Source organism: Choristoneura fumiferana, chromosome 30, assembly GCF_025370935.1.
Source record: "Choristoneura fumiferana chromosome 30, NRCan_CFum_1, whole genome shotgun sequence".
Taxonomy (NCBI): Eukaryota; Metazoa; Arthropoda; class Insecta; order Lepidoptera; family Tortricidae; genus Choristoneura; species Choristoneura fumiferana.
This window is the reverse complement of record NC_133501.1, coordinates 4,765,158-4,780,406: the sequence shown is the minus strand read 5'-3', so window position 1 is coordinate 4,780,406 and position 15,249 is coordinate 4,765,158. Positions and strand designations below refer to the sequence as shown.

Sequence of the window (15,249 nt, the reverse complement as noted above, 5' to 3'; positions counted from 1 at the left end):
ATTTTGTGGGAAGCTAAAACTATGTTCATTGAGTAGGTGTGGTCTTCCCATTGCCTTGACATCTATGTACCTTACGGCACTAGACATATTACTTTGACATAACCCCTGTCACGGACGTCAACAAGCTATAGTGAAAGGTTCACAAAGCCGCGCTGTGAACAAATTTTGTGCGCCATTTTGATGTAAGAAACATGCAGTCTATATGTAGATGTCTTCACCCTTATGTTGTCAGCGTCCCTAAAATTCTTACAAAGCGTTTTTGCTTGTCCTTTATTATCAGCTTCTGTGTTCCCTGATCGCTACAATCTGGCCGTCTTCAAATCTAGGGTGAATCTTAGTACACATTGTCGCTTGCCATCAGGGTGTGATTGTGGACAAATGCAAGCCTATTTCAGTATAAAATAAAATCTATAGCAGTGGCTCCCAAAGTTTTTAGGGTTTTAGGGAAAAAATGGAACCCTTATAGGATCAATTTGTTGTCCGTCTGTCTGTCTGTCAAGACCCTTTTTCTCAGGAACGCGTGGAGGTATCAAGCTGATATTTATATCAAATACTCAAGTCAAGTATGACCTTTTCGTATGTATTTTTTATTTATTCGCCTGTAATGCCCCACTGTTGGGCAAAGGTCTCTCCCGATTTACAAGTGTAGAAGTAGAATTACTTACTGACTTAGCAAAACATACGAATGTTTTTTGAAATAATTATGGTATAATAATCACATTTGTTGTATGGGAACCCCCCCCCTCCCCTTAAGGACATACATCATCTGTGAAAAATTTTCAGTTGTCTAGCTTGGTCTAGCTATCACGATTCATGAGATACAGCCTGGCGACTAGTGGCGACAGACGGACAGTGGAGGGTTAGTAATAGGTTCCCGTTTTTAACCTTTGGGTACGGAATCCTAAAAACGATTTGTGTTTTCCTCCAATTAGGGACGAAAGCGATAAATGCGGGACGAACCTTTGTTTCCATAGGCTTGAAAAAAAAAAGATGCAATAATAAGCAATGTGTGTGTATGTGATGTAAAGGTTGCCTGGAACTGCAGCGGCGTCCTTAGCCCATGTAGCGCCCGTGTGCAATTATTACTTTAGCGCCATCTAGGAAGCGCGCGGTCAAAATGCAATAGGTACAAAGTGCCGCGGCCGGCGCCCCTAAGACCACTGCGCCCGTGTGCAACGCACACCCTGCACTATAGGTAAAGACGCCCCTGCCTGGAAGAGATCGCTCTGAAGCGATAAGGCCGCCTATTGATTACCTTAGAAAATCTCTATGTATATACTTGTGTTTACTGTATTGGTGTGCAATAAAGAGTTATTGTATTGTATTGTATGTCCGAGTTCTACCCGCAACATTTTTAAACATGACAGAGACGACATATAAAACCACGTTTATAATTTAAACCGCACTACTAGGGTTTTAGGTACTTAGTTTTTTTTTTGTAGGTAGGTATTAGAAAGAAGGTGCGCGATCTTGACGTGTCTTTTTATTGATAAACACTTGAAAAATAAGTCACAGCAAGTATACAATTAGCAAGGACATATGTTAATTTACATGTTTTTGGTATCATAATTAATAGTTCTGTCTTTTTAAAAACGTTTTTGAATACAAAGACTAATGTTAAAAAAAAAGTATAGAGGTGACGGTATGATGATGCAATTTTCACAAATACGAAGGTAATCCCGTTTCCGTCCGTTTCTGACTCATTCTTGGTAACACCGTAGCTTTTGCAACTTGTGAATTTGGTATTTAACTTGGTGATTAAATGTGACGATGTCGTTGTGAATAGTGATGTTTAGTCAAATTATATATGAGCGCGTGTTAACTAGTGTTCTGGCATACCTGAGATACTGCTACAGGTTTTTACAAGTTTTTAATTTAACTGCCGTGTTGGTTTGGGTCATAAGTCGAATGTTGGGAGTCAATGTTCCGCCTTCAGTGCCCTTAGTGTAAGTTTTCGGTTATAAAATACGTCTCGATCGCGTTCGCGTTAAAATCTCAATTTGTATGGATACACGAACACCGCAAACGTTCCACTAGAGGCGCTGTTCGTGTTTCCATACAAATTGAGATTTTAACGCGAACGCGATCGAGACGTATTTTGTAAGCGAACACTTACACTAAGGTACTTGTCTCACCGCCAGCGAGGAAACGATTGGCTATCGACTTTTTTCTCGCTCAAGAAACGAACAAAAGATATAAGATCCTGTGTGAGTAAAAGAGACATATATATTAATAGTTGATCGCTGGCTGTTCACACTGTCCTGTCGGCAAGAACTCGCTCTTACATCTTTTGTCGCAGCGACAAGAGCTATAAAACTCGCTGAGCTATAGATACTCGCTCACGATGTCAGCTTGGCGGCCGCCCCGCACGAGCGAGTCGAGTGGAGCTAGTAATCGCCCGTCGCACGCGAACACTCGCTTACAGCCAGCTACAAAACTACACTCGCTTCTCGCTGCTCGCCCACTCGTTTCTAGTTACTCGGTCTATTCGCTTCTCGCTCATCGTCGGCGGTGGGACAAGTGCCTTAGGGTACTGTAGTTAGATTATCTCGAAGATTGCTATACAAGGAAGAAGTTTGTTTTAAAAACGAAATTGTTTATATTATTTTCTTCTTAGTGTTTTCTTCTGAATTAGGAGTTATTAGAGTGTACCTCAATCGTCAAACCCTTATAGGATTACTGTGTAATCCGTCCGTCTGTCAAGAGTTTTTTTAATTAATAGATACCTAAAAAAATTGTACGGAAACGTACTTGCGACACGCACTTGGCGGGCTTTATGAGGTACGGCAGCAACTTTGAAGCAGGAACAAATCACTGACTCCCTACATAAAATTAAAATAAGTAATATTTTTACGGAATATTCCAAGTTCAGGTATATTTTATATTGTATACCCTAGGCTGCTATTTACTCTTAAACTATAATAATTCTCAAGAAAACTTAACTGTTATAGTTTTCCTCGTAAGTTTGATATACTTACTACCATCCTGAATTTTTTCAAATTTTTCCACCCACCGGTTTAGATTTTAGAGGGGGGGGGGAGAGAATTTGCACTTCAAAGTTGAATATTTTGCAAACAAATCACTGAATCGAAAAATTAAAATACCTATCCTATCATATAAAAAAAAATCACCCCCACTTTACGTGTATGGGAGGTAAGTTAAGTAAGTTTTAATTAAAATTTTGAACTCTTAAATGTGCCAAATCTGCCAGCTGAAGTTTGTACATTTAGTTAATTACCTAAACTTTTCGAGTACAATATCTTGGGTCCAAAAGCCAAAAAAAAAAAACTACAGATGGACGTAATTTGTCGACAGTAACAACATGGACTCATTCTGCAGCCTGTTCGACCCGTCCGACGGTCACCAGGGAAAGAGCAGGAAAAAGCAGAACAAAGAACTAGACAACGTCAAGAAGAAAGCGGACGCGCCCAAAGGTAAAAACATATAGTGTCTCACCTAAACATGTTTATTATTAATAATAATAATAAATAATAAATTCATTTATTTCAGGCAACTTGGTCCATACAATAAATACCTTACAGACTAACATACATATTTATAATGAAAAATATTTAAAACTAATTTGCCGAAGAGCATGGCATACTAGTGCTGCTGCTTAAGTAGCATAGTAGAAATAAGCAACCTGAGATATGTATCTGAGGACCTGGGTTCGATTTCCAGTGCTGGTCTCTTTTTCTGGTTTTTCTGTGCATCCATGTCTCAGTTTGTATTTTCGATATGGTTTCACGGGATACCCGTAAAAGTAACAAATTTGGAGTTGAAATAAAAAATAGAAAAACACTCCAAAAAACCAATCATAATTTATGACAAAATCTTTTTTTTCTGATAGCAATCTTTCCGTTCGCATTTTTCTCTAATGCTTTTTTTCTCATTATAGTTTTTTTTCCAATTTGAACACAAAAAGACGCAGTGTCGACGGAGCTCCGCTGCGGAGCTCCTACTTCTCTGTACCTACTACCTACCTAAAATATTTAGTTTTCCGATTGAATTCTGTCGCTTGAAAACCGCTGCGATTGTTCGAGTGTTACAACCGCCCCATTTTTCTGGTTACATTTTTTACGAATTGGCTGTAGACTGATGTCGCTTTCGATTGTTTGTTAGAGTTCCTAGATATTTCTAACAGATAACTAAAAAACTGTATCAGAATATTCGGCCATTTTTACAGAAAAGTGTATACAGAAAAATAAGACGGTTGAAACGCTCGAATAATCGCCCTGCATAAAGGTCTACCCACTAACCGTCATAGGACCGTGTCAGGAACGGAACGTCAAACGCATGCATGACCCGCGACGGCGACGCTAGTGGGCACAGTCTCAAACTTTTCAATACAAAGAATATATTAAAGAAGATGTAGTGACAAAAATTGAGAAACGTATGCTGAGATGGTTTGGCCATGTCGAGAGAATGAATGAAGAACGATTGACGAAAAAAGTGTATGAGGCGAGTGTGAATGAAAGTGTTGGAAGGGGTAGACCTAGGCGGACGTTTCGAGACCAAATCAGGGACGTCTTGAAATTGGTCAAGAGTACCCTAAACCGAAGAGCATGTATTTTTTTTTATACGTCTGGATGGCAAACGAGCAAGTGGGTCTCCTGATGGTAAGAGAACAGCCACCGCCCATAAACATCTGCAACACCAGGGGTATAGCAGACGCGTTGCCAACCTAGAGGCCTAAGATGGGATACCTCACGTGCCAGTAATTTCACCGGCTGTCTTACTCTCCACGCCGAAACACAACAATGCAAGCACTGCTGCTTCACGGCAGGATTAGCGAGCAAGATGGTAGTAGCAATCCGGGCGGACCTTGCACAAGGTCCTACCACCTGCAAAATGACGGGAATAATGAAAGTGGACGAAGCGAAGCAAGTATGTAAGGATCGTAGCAAGTGGAAAGAAGTGGTCTCTGCCTACCCCTACGGGAAAGAGGCGTGATTGTATGTATGTATGTGTGTATGTAAGAATATATTTTTGTGCCATGGTATGATACCTTACTATTATACGGTGTAATGGGTTGAGTTAAAGTTCAAGTGTGGTTTCAGGGCGGCGAAGAGGCCGCAAAGGCCAGGGTAAGAATGAGACGCTCCCGGAGGAGTCCTCGTTCCTCTGCGAACCGCATCTCAGCTCTGAACTGCTGGTCAAAGATGGCAGCTACATCGACTGCTACATTGAGGTTAACAAGGACCCGGCCAAGGACGAAGGTGAGGGTTACGGATGCAGTATGGGCATTTCTAATTTTTTTTCAAAGTCAAAGTCAAAATATCTTTATCTACACCCATATAGTAAATCCTCAATTATGCGTTCAAAACCATAGGTAATGACCAGCGTTATGACATTGGATTCTATTATGAACACGGCTGTATCGTAATAGTCATTACGATACAGAAATCTGTATCTCCGGGACCACTTACACCTAGTTCTTGTTAATGCAGGTCATTCTCAATAGCTCGCGGAACACATGATAAAGGATTTAATATATGGATATAAATAAAATATTGTATGCAACTGTACGTAATTAGGCCTTAAAACACTCATGTGACCCTATTATGAAACTCGGCTACGCCTCGTTTCATAAACCCACACTCGTGTTTTAAGGACCACTATTACGATACAGTTGCATAAAATACTTTTATTCAATTTAAGGCTATAACAAGCAATTATGAATGTCAAAAAAATCCACCACTGGTTCGCAAAAACCTCTGTTGAGAAGAATCCGACAAGAAACTCAACGAGGTATATTTTTTTTAAACAGATTTACACAAACATCACGCCTGTATTCCCAAATGGGGTAGGCAGAGCACACGAAAGGTTATGGCTTCGGAGCCACTTTTAGCAATTTTAGGTTTTAAGTTTGACAAAAACGGTACAATATTGACAGATTGCTAGCCTGTCGCCTACGGTATACCTTAATTAACCTGTATCATTTGTCGCCTCTTACGAGTACGACATCCACGGAAGAAATGGAGAGGTGTAATTCTAACCCGACACCCACTTTGATTTAACACATTTTTGTGGACACAGCCACTTCCATGGACATGACTACCTCTTAATACTGTTGTAATCGCCCCTTTAAAACTAAATTGAAAGAATTCGATTTTTTTTTTTTCATTTTAAAATTCAACCAGATTGTGTTTTATTTAAAGTTCATTTTGGAATAGTGAATATATAATTTTATTTCCCCTTTAATTTTAAAGGTGCGAAATGTGCTACAGTAGGTACGCGGCCACAAAGATTGCACATCGGTCTTTGGAAAGAGACTCGGCTAATTTCGTCTTCGTAGAGCGTTGTCATGTCACACTACTTATGTGACGTTTGTCAGTCGTTGTACAGGTGCAATAGAGTACGGACGAGATATTATGAAAATATTTATATAATAAAGAGTTGTTGAAACCCCCCCAAAACTTTAAATTGTACGACGTCATCTTTAGGAAAAAGAGAGAACTATCCTTTTTCTAGTAGTTGCAACAGCTCTCTATAGATATCCGAAGTTTACATGACATTAATTTGACGTAAACTAATTAAGTCCATAAAGGTGCAGTATTTATCTCATCTCACTAATCCCACTAATATTATAAATGCGAAAGTTTGTAAGTCTGTTTGTTTGTTACTTCATCACGTCTAAACCACTGAACCGATCAGATGAAATTAGGTATACAGATAGTTTTGGTCCCGGAGGAGGACATAGGATAGATAGTTTTTATCCCGAAAAATTGTGTAGTTCCCGCGGGATAGCGATAAACGAATTCTGCGCGGACGGAGTCGCGCGTAACGGCTAGTTTGATATAAAACGTCACATAAATACGACTAGCTTTTGCCCGCGGCTCCGCCCGCGTGGTATTCGGTTATCGCGCCCCGTTCCCTCGGGAACTGTGCATTTTTCCGGGATAAAAAGTAGCCTATATTACTCTCGGGCCCATAAACTAACTCTATGCCAAAAATCACATCGATCCGTCGGTCCGTTACGGCGTGAAAGACGAATAAACACACAAACACACTTTGGCATTTATGATATTAGTATGGATGAATGATGGACGGTCGCCAGTGTTCGGAAATCGTCGTGAACAGCCAATTGTCTTTTTCTGAATGTGCAATCTTAGTCGCCGGGTACTGTATTTTGGAAACGTGTCATTTCAGGCATGAGTGAATGTGTGACATTACTTACGGAAGGCTTCTATTCTAAGCTACCACGACTTGTTCTTAAACCTTTTTCCAGGCATAGTGCATATGGCGACCACATAAATATACACAAATATTCGATCTTTCTGAATTTACAATATGGTATAAAATCAATTGAAGTTGTCAAAAATAATTTATTGAATCAGGCGTTACTTTGCGGAGGTCCATATCAATGAACTAAAATAATTTCCTTGCTCACCCGCGACCTTACGATAGCTAAGCTTATGCAAAATATGCGTGTTCATGCAGTTCCTCCACCTCCACACTGTAAGAACACACACAAATCACACAAACCCATCTATCACCACCACCACACTACACTGACGCGTTTCGAACTCAAACAGAGCTCATCTTCAGAGTGACACAACCGTACACCATGCTACCAGTTGTTAGACTAAAGAACCACAACCACCGTTCTAACTTGTCACTGTAACTCCCCAAGTACCCACATACGTTTCATGAAACAAAACAAAACTACCCACAAATTATTAATAATTTTTTTTTAACCGTCCTTCAAAACTACCTTGATTTTTTATTTATTTACTGTCAAGGCAAGTTTTATTAACTACCATTGCTGAAATTAGATCCAAGCCGTAGCAAGGGAGATGAAACTAAATTTACCTGCTCATTAATAATAGACCCCATACTGTTGTATCTAATTATCTCCATGCATTCTAAAACATCGAGACGAAACCCCTTGCCACAATAATGTAACACTTCATACGAATCGGAGTCCGATAAAGAATGATTTAGTTCCAACAAATGTTTGGCATAATTCGACTTATCAGGATGCTCATTCCTATATGCCGAAACATGCTCTTTAAATCTAGCATTAAAACTGCGTCCTGTCTGACCAACATATACTTTACTGCAGTCATTACAAGTGAGCTTGTATACACCCGATCTAGTTCCTTTATCTACCTTCTCTTTGTGGTTACAAAGTTTAGAGTACAAAGAGTTGTTAGTCTTAAAGGCTACCTTAACATTGTTTGATTTTAAAATACCACAAATTCTATCAGACAAACGACCAACGTATGAAATGCTACACCTATATTTGTTAGAAGACTGCGATGGTAACACGGCGTAAAGCATGCTATTCACTATCCGTGCCTGCTTCTTCTGAACCAAACTATTGACCATTGATTTAGTATAACCATTCGACAACGCTATCTGATAAATAGTATTTAACTCTAAATCAAAATCTTCCCTAGAAAGAGGTACAGTTAACAATCTATGTACATAACAATGAAAAGCTGCTAATTTATGCTGCCACGGGTGATTAGACAATGCTGGTATCACGGCATCTGTGTACGTGGGCTTTCGGTAAATTTTGAACTGGTGTTTATTATTAAATCTAATAATTGTCAAATCCAAAAAGTTTAACGAAAAAATTTTCTTCTAATTCTTTTTTAAATTTTATTTTAACATGTTTGTTATTTAAACCATTCACAAACAAGTCAAGCTGTCTCATACTTCCCCTCCAACACAGAATTAAATCATCAACGTACCTATAATAATACACAATATTATTATTACCCACTATGTACCTATTTTCAAAGTAATCCATAAAAATATCTGCCATTAATGGACTCAGAGGTGATCCCATTGCTAAACCATCACTCGGTGGTGGTGATAGATGGGTTTGTGTGATTTGTGTGTGTTCTTACAGTGTGGAGGTGGAGGAACTGCATGAACACGCATATTTTGCATAAGCTTAGCTATCGTAAGGTCGCGGGTGAGCAAGGAAATTATTTTAGTTCATTGTCAAAAATGTTATTCGTTTTTAAATGAATCCCTCATAAGTAAACTATATATAAAACAGAACCATTTTGTGGTAGCGTATCTAAATTCGCGGGGCCCGGAAAAGGGTTAAGTTACCTGTTATTTTCAGAAACCAAAACGGACGACAAGAAGCCAAAACGCCGCAACTCAGGCCGGAAGAACAGACGGTGGAAGAAATCGCCACCGAAAGACGAAGACACAGATCAACCGACTAACTGGAACAATCAGTCCTCCGTACAGAAGATATGTACCGACATAGGGAAGAACGTTAACGACTTGAATGATTATAAGAAGAGTAGACGGAAAGATTTACAAGATGGCGAGGTGCTCAATGTTATTGATAAGTTGGAAAAAGTGAGTTGATTTATTTTTAACTGCACGCTGAGTTATTAGCGCTTCTTTACCCATGATTGACACCTATCTCTCCTGATGTAAACTGCAGATGAGGCCAAAGCTGTATCCCACTGGTTCAGTAACAGTAACAGCCTATTCACTCTAGCCTTGAAGAGCCCTAGATTGTGTCTATCCAGAAATATAGGTATCAACTGTAATGCTGTATATTTTCGATTAATCCTATTATGATTATAAATGCGAAAGTTTGTATGCGTGTGTGTGTGTGTGTGTGTGTGTATGTTTGTTCCTTCTTCACGCTAAAATGGCTAGATGGATTTGGATTAATTGTATTTAGATAGCTGGACATCTGGAATAACACATAGACTTTTTATCCCCATATTCCCACGGGATAGGGATAAAATCTCGAAATAAGAAACACTGGGCCTATAGTCATGAAATTTGGCATGCTTGATTTTAAAACAACGTCAGTGAAAACCAGGATATAATTTTCGGGAATTCCCACGGGAAATTTTCTAAAATCCCTGAACTTTCTGCAGTAATGATAACCAGGCAATAGGATGTATTTATTGTATTCTAAAACTTTATTGTCACATAAAAACACATGAAAATAACAGAACACAGGATAATAAAATGTACAACGGCGAACTTGTCCCTTAAAGGGATCTCTTCCAGTTAACCTTATGTATTAGATAAATGTTAATTGATTTTCAAAGGTGATCCTGAAAGACGACACGTACCTGGCGGGTGATTTCAACGCTGAAGACCTGGACAACGAGGCTTGGTACAGCTCCGACGATCTCGAAGAGAGCCTGGACGACACGTGAGTACTGTATACGGAGTCTGTCCAGGATAACTTGTCACCAGCAGTCTGGCCGGAGGGTGTAGTGCTTCACCCTCACACTAGGGATTTTTGTAGTGACGTGTAAAAGAGCCTTTTGCGGCCTTTTTGCAGGATGAAAACGTTTTGAATTTTACAAGCTTTTATTTAGTTTCACCTGTCCCGATGTCTGTCTGTCTGTCTATAGTCAAATATTGCAAGTTAGCTTCCAGTAGTCGGATTAACTTGAAATTTGGCATACTTACTTATGTGAATGGCGTGACAATACAATAATCTGGTAGTGACTTAGTGACGTCCTGGTATCCTGGCCAGGATCGTCTCCGCAGGATGTAACTCTTCAACGGTTACTGGCACAACTTGAAATTTGGTATGTAAATGTAGTTTGGGTGACAATGCAAGTAAAGTTATGATTGTTTTTTTTTTGGAGTATTTTTGTATTTTTTATTTCAACTACAAATTTGTTACTTTTACGGGTATCCCGTGAAACCATATCGAAAATACAAACTGAGACATGGATGCACAGAAAAACCAGAAAAATAGACCAGCGCTGGGAATCGAACCCAGGTCCTCAGCAATCCGTGCTGCGTGCTATAACCCCTACACCACCGCTGGACACCCGCTGGACCGCTTGTCCAGCGGTGGTATAGGGGTTATAGCACGCAGCACGGGTTGCTGAGGACCTGGGTTCGATTCCCAGCGCTGGTCTATTTTTCTGGTTTTTCTGTGCATCCATGTCTCAGTTTGTATTTTCGATATGGCAAGTAAAGTTGAAAAAAAGTACAGTCCGCAAAAAAAGCTTGTATTAAAAATGTTATTTTTTTACCAAAAACTTGTTGAATTTTGAGCCCAGAAATATGTTTCCAGGGGTTCGGAGGGTGACGAGTCTGGTGATGAGGCGACGGGCAGCCTGCCGCCGGAGCCGCGCTTCGGCAACGTTGAGTACAAGCTTCAACTGGTGTCGCCCTGCGAGAGGAGGTTCCAGCATCTCGTCACGCAGGTAACTAGCTGGTTTGGAGATAAAGAAATAACCTAAAGTTTGATAACCGCCGACATTGTAACTTCAAAGTTCAATATCTCAAAAACGGCTGAAACGATTAAAAAAAAAAAACAAATGATTTATTTAGTAAATAGGCCGCAATGGGCACTTTTACACGTCATTTTTTAAACTACCAGCGCTTTAGGAAAGACCATCATTGCCAAGAAGAATGCGCCGCAAGAAACTTGGCAGAAAGTCATTTTTTTTCATAATAATATAATTACAAATAAAATACTTAAAAACTATATTATACAATTAAAGAAAAATAAATACAAAACATAATAATAATAAAAATACAGGGATGTATGGGGTCCCTTAGTTACAATACTAAACACTAACTATATCTAAACTATATCTACGTTCAGTGGAAGTGTAGAATGCTTCCACCGTCATAAATTTTTAAAAATAATAATAACAATAATTTAGTTCTGAAATATACATTTCAGGTCAAGTAACCATTTTTGATCAAACATGTCTAAGAACCATCGCGAGAAAGCCTGCTTTCAAATAAAAGAAACCGCATTCAAATCAGTTCACTCGTTTCAGAGCTACGATGCAACTGAACTGAACTTTGGAGTGACAAAGTCGGGAGTTTTCCAACTTTATGTTGGTCAGGTTATGTACATGTGTTCTTGTGAGGGTGAAGACCAAAAAGTGGCACACTTTAACGTAGGTAGTTTGAATATTATTAACTTTTTCCATAAAAAATGTATGATTAATTTTCGTGTCATAATGGAAAAAATAATAGTAATTTTAACTACCTGCGTTAAGGCGTCCAACTTTTTGATTTTCACCCGTGAATAAATTATAACATAATATAATTAAAGTTATGATCAGTGCTTATTATGGTATGTGATATTATGGCTAATGAAAGTCACGGCCAGTGATCATTATGGCAAATGAAATTAGGGCAATTGGAGGTTATGGCTCGTTCTCATTATTTATTTATTTAAGGAGAACCAACAGCTAATAACACAATATATGTAAGTGGGATCATGTCATGTGATATTAGGGCAAATTAAGGTTATGCCTAGTGACCATTATGGCAAATGAAATTAGCACAACTGAAATTTTTAAATATTAAGATTAGAGTAAGTGGAAGTTTTTTTTTTAATTATGGGAAATGAAAAGTTAGGTATTGTGTTCAGCTGAAGTGGCGCCTCCGTTCGGGCGGCGGCAGCGCCGTGTACCTGGTGGGCGTGCGCGACTGCGGCGCGCTGCGCGGGCTGCGGCCTCGCGCGCTGAGGGGCTCGCTGCACACGCTGCGGCGCATGGCGCTGGCGCTGCGCGCGCAGCTCGCGCACGTCACCGCGCGCCGCGTGCGCCCGCAGCGCGCCGTCGCAGAGGTCTACATCAGGCAGGTAAACATGGCTACATCGACCAGGAAAACATGTCTACATCAGGCAGAAAAATATTCAGGGCAAACTTAAAAGTCTGCAAGTAATTCTAAGTTAGCATCCTGAGCGCAGCGAGAGATTCAAACACAATAAATGCAAAAAAAATAACATGTGTATTTTTTCTGATTGACTCAATACTGTGCCGCACGTGAAAAAGCTATAGAGAAAGCTAGCGTTTGAGTTCTTTCTTTTTTTTTACAGCTAGCAGATACTCAACAGAGCGTTGAACTAAGAGTGGCAGTTATGGGCGCCAACGAAGCTGGCAAATCTACGCTTATTGGGGTTCTTACGCAAGGTAATTATAAGTAGAATAATTACACCAATAAGTTGCTTACTACAGCACCTATATATTCTACGAGGCAAAAGTAAATCACTAAAGCTCGGAAAAGGAACAGACAATTTACTTTCTGATTTTTGTATTAAGGTGTTATTTTTACTTAAAAATACTGCAACTAAAGCACATTTGAAAAACCGTTTTCAAAAAAATATATATTTATGAATTGTCCATTTTTTTCTATTAATTTTAGTGTTTTTTATTTTATATTATTTAATAAAAAAATGGCCATATTTTTTTACTTTTCTTGTACTAGAAATGAAAAGCAGTGTTTTACTCGGGAATAACACCAATCACACTCGAAATATTGGCGCTATGCTCGGATGCAAAGTTAGCTTTTTTTTACATAAAACTGACCGTGATTGACCCCATCGCACCTGATGTAAAGTGTGTTTAGTGGTTTTCCTCCCTTGTTGAACAATCTACTATTAATTAACGTGGCACAGGCGAGCTGGACAACGGGCGAGGCAGCGCGCGCCTGAACATGTTCCGGCACCTCCACGAGGTGAAGAGCGGCAGGACTTCCTCGCTGAGCCACGAGATACTCGGGTTCGATGCTCAGGTTGGTCACGTGTTCATATAAACTGCTATTATGCAACTATGTCTGCAAAAGGATATAGTAAGACCTAATGAGGGCTATCGTTTTTTGTCTCACTAGATGGCGCACTGTTGCGTGAGTGTTTTTAAGTGTGGCTTTCAGAGTCTGTTATTACGGGCGTTAAAACAAAATTAAGATTAAAATTATATTTAAAACACCTTAAAACCGTACCATAAAAATATCCAGCAACCACAGTGTTGCTTAGTCCCGTTTTGTTCGGAAAAAAAGGGAGCACAAAAGTTTCCGAAAGACAAAACTGTCTCAAAACACAGACATTAATTGCCCCGTAACGCATAATTGCCATAATTAATTTCAGGTTATGCAAAATATTCACAAAAAAAATCTTATTATAAATAAACCCGCGTAGCTCACCCAAAAACTATGAGATTTGACATTTCGGGTACCTCACGCTACACTAGCGCCTCTAGCGGCGAATTCATTCGCGATAACCCTCATTATGTACAGTTGGTTGCATACACTACTATACTCCATTTGTTTTAACATTTGAAACTTAACGGTAAAATTTGCACACGTTTTTAAATGAAACAAGGAAACTATTTAAAATTGTTTTAACTTGTATAATAAAAACATAAAATACCGCTAATAAATTTATATGTCGCTATTTTTAGTACATTTGTGTTCGAAATACCGAGAAACGGATGTTACAATTTGACCGTTAATTCAAATCTTAAATTAAACGGAGTATAGACTTTATCTACACACATATTACAGTACTCTAAGATGGGTTCAGAAACCGATGGCAAATGACCTGCATTGCATTACTGACTTTTTCTACTAGTAACATATCCATAGATTTTAAACTAATGCAATAAATAAATTAAAACAGATAAAGAAAATATTTTTTATAAACATTAAACAACAACACAGCAAAAAAAAACAACAACAAACAAAATGACAACAGTAATAGTTTTTTGACAACGGCAACACCTTTGTGTACATTTTTTCCATGGGATTAAAAGGCCAGGTTTAAGCTGTTATGATGTATGAAATCTCATTACGATAAATCTGTATCGCAATGACCATTACAACCTACCTACTCTCAATTGTCCTTAAAACTTGAAATTTGCGAACAACTGGGAAAACCGGCAATGGAAGAAAACGAGATATATAGAATATTGTAGAGCTCATAGGTTATGATCCTGTAAAGACAGGCCTGTATATTGTATAACGCACTGGTGTTCGCAATCACATTCATTATCTTTTTTCTTTTCTTCCTTTATCGTGTGACAGGAAAAAGTAGTGAAAGAGGTTGTGATTCTGATCTGAGTGCAATAAGCAGTATGGCCTCTGGTGACGCACCTAAATGTAAGAGGTAAAGGTTAATTTAAATAGTTAGTAAGTAAGTTCAGTTTAGTTTATCAGTTAAGAAATAGACACAAAATGTACATGTCAAGAGGTTGGAGGAGCGGAGCCTCCTGACACAGGCTTTTTCAAGCTTACAAGGAGGTCCCGGCCACTATTATGTATATTTTTCCTAGCAAATTTTTTTATTTATTTTTTTTTTATTTATTTTTTTCAATTTTCTTACACAGGCGCCAACAGTTCTACCTATTTTTATTTTATTTCCATTTAGTAGCCCCAAACCCGAACTCTTCTAATGATATTATTACAATACAGCCGTGTTCATAATAGAAGCCAATGTCGTAATTCTGGTCATTACTTATGGTTTTTGAACGCATAATTGAGGATTTACTA

General features: G+C 38.8%; 1 protein-coding gene across 1 annotated transcript in view; it reads left to right on the top strand.

Annotated features, from left to right (window-relative positions):
• Positions 1-1,689: 1,689 nt before the first annotated feature.
• The window catches only part of LOC141444547 (GTP-binding protein 2-like), a 28,687-nt gene continuing 15,127 nt past the window's right edge, over positions 1,690-15,249 (top strand). The window contains 9 exon segments of the mRNA XM_074110115.1: positions 1,690-1,856; positions 3,316-3,434; positions 5,061-5,219; positions 9,086-9,330; positions 10,044-10,150; positions 11,033-11,165; positions 12,353-12,565; positions 12,803-12,896; positions 13,382-13,497. Coding sequence (XP_073966216.1) covers positions 3,323-3,434; positions 5,061-5,219; positions 9,086-9,330; positions 10,044-10,150; positions 11,033-11,165; positions 12,353-12,565; positions 12,803-12,896; positions 13,382-13,497 — 1,179 coding nt within the window. The 5' untranslated portion in view covers positions 1,690-1,856; positions 3,316-3,322.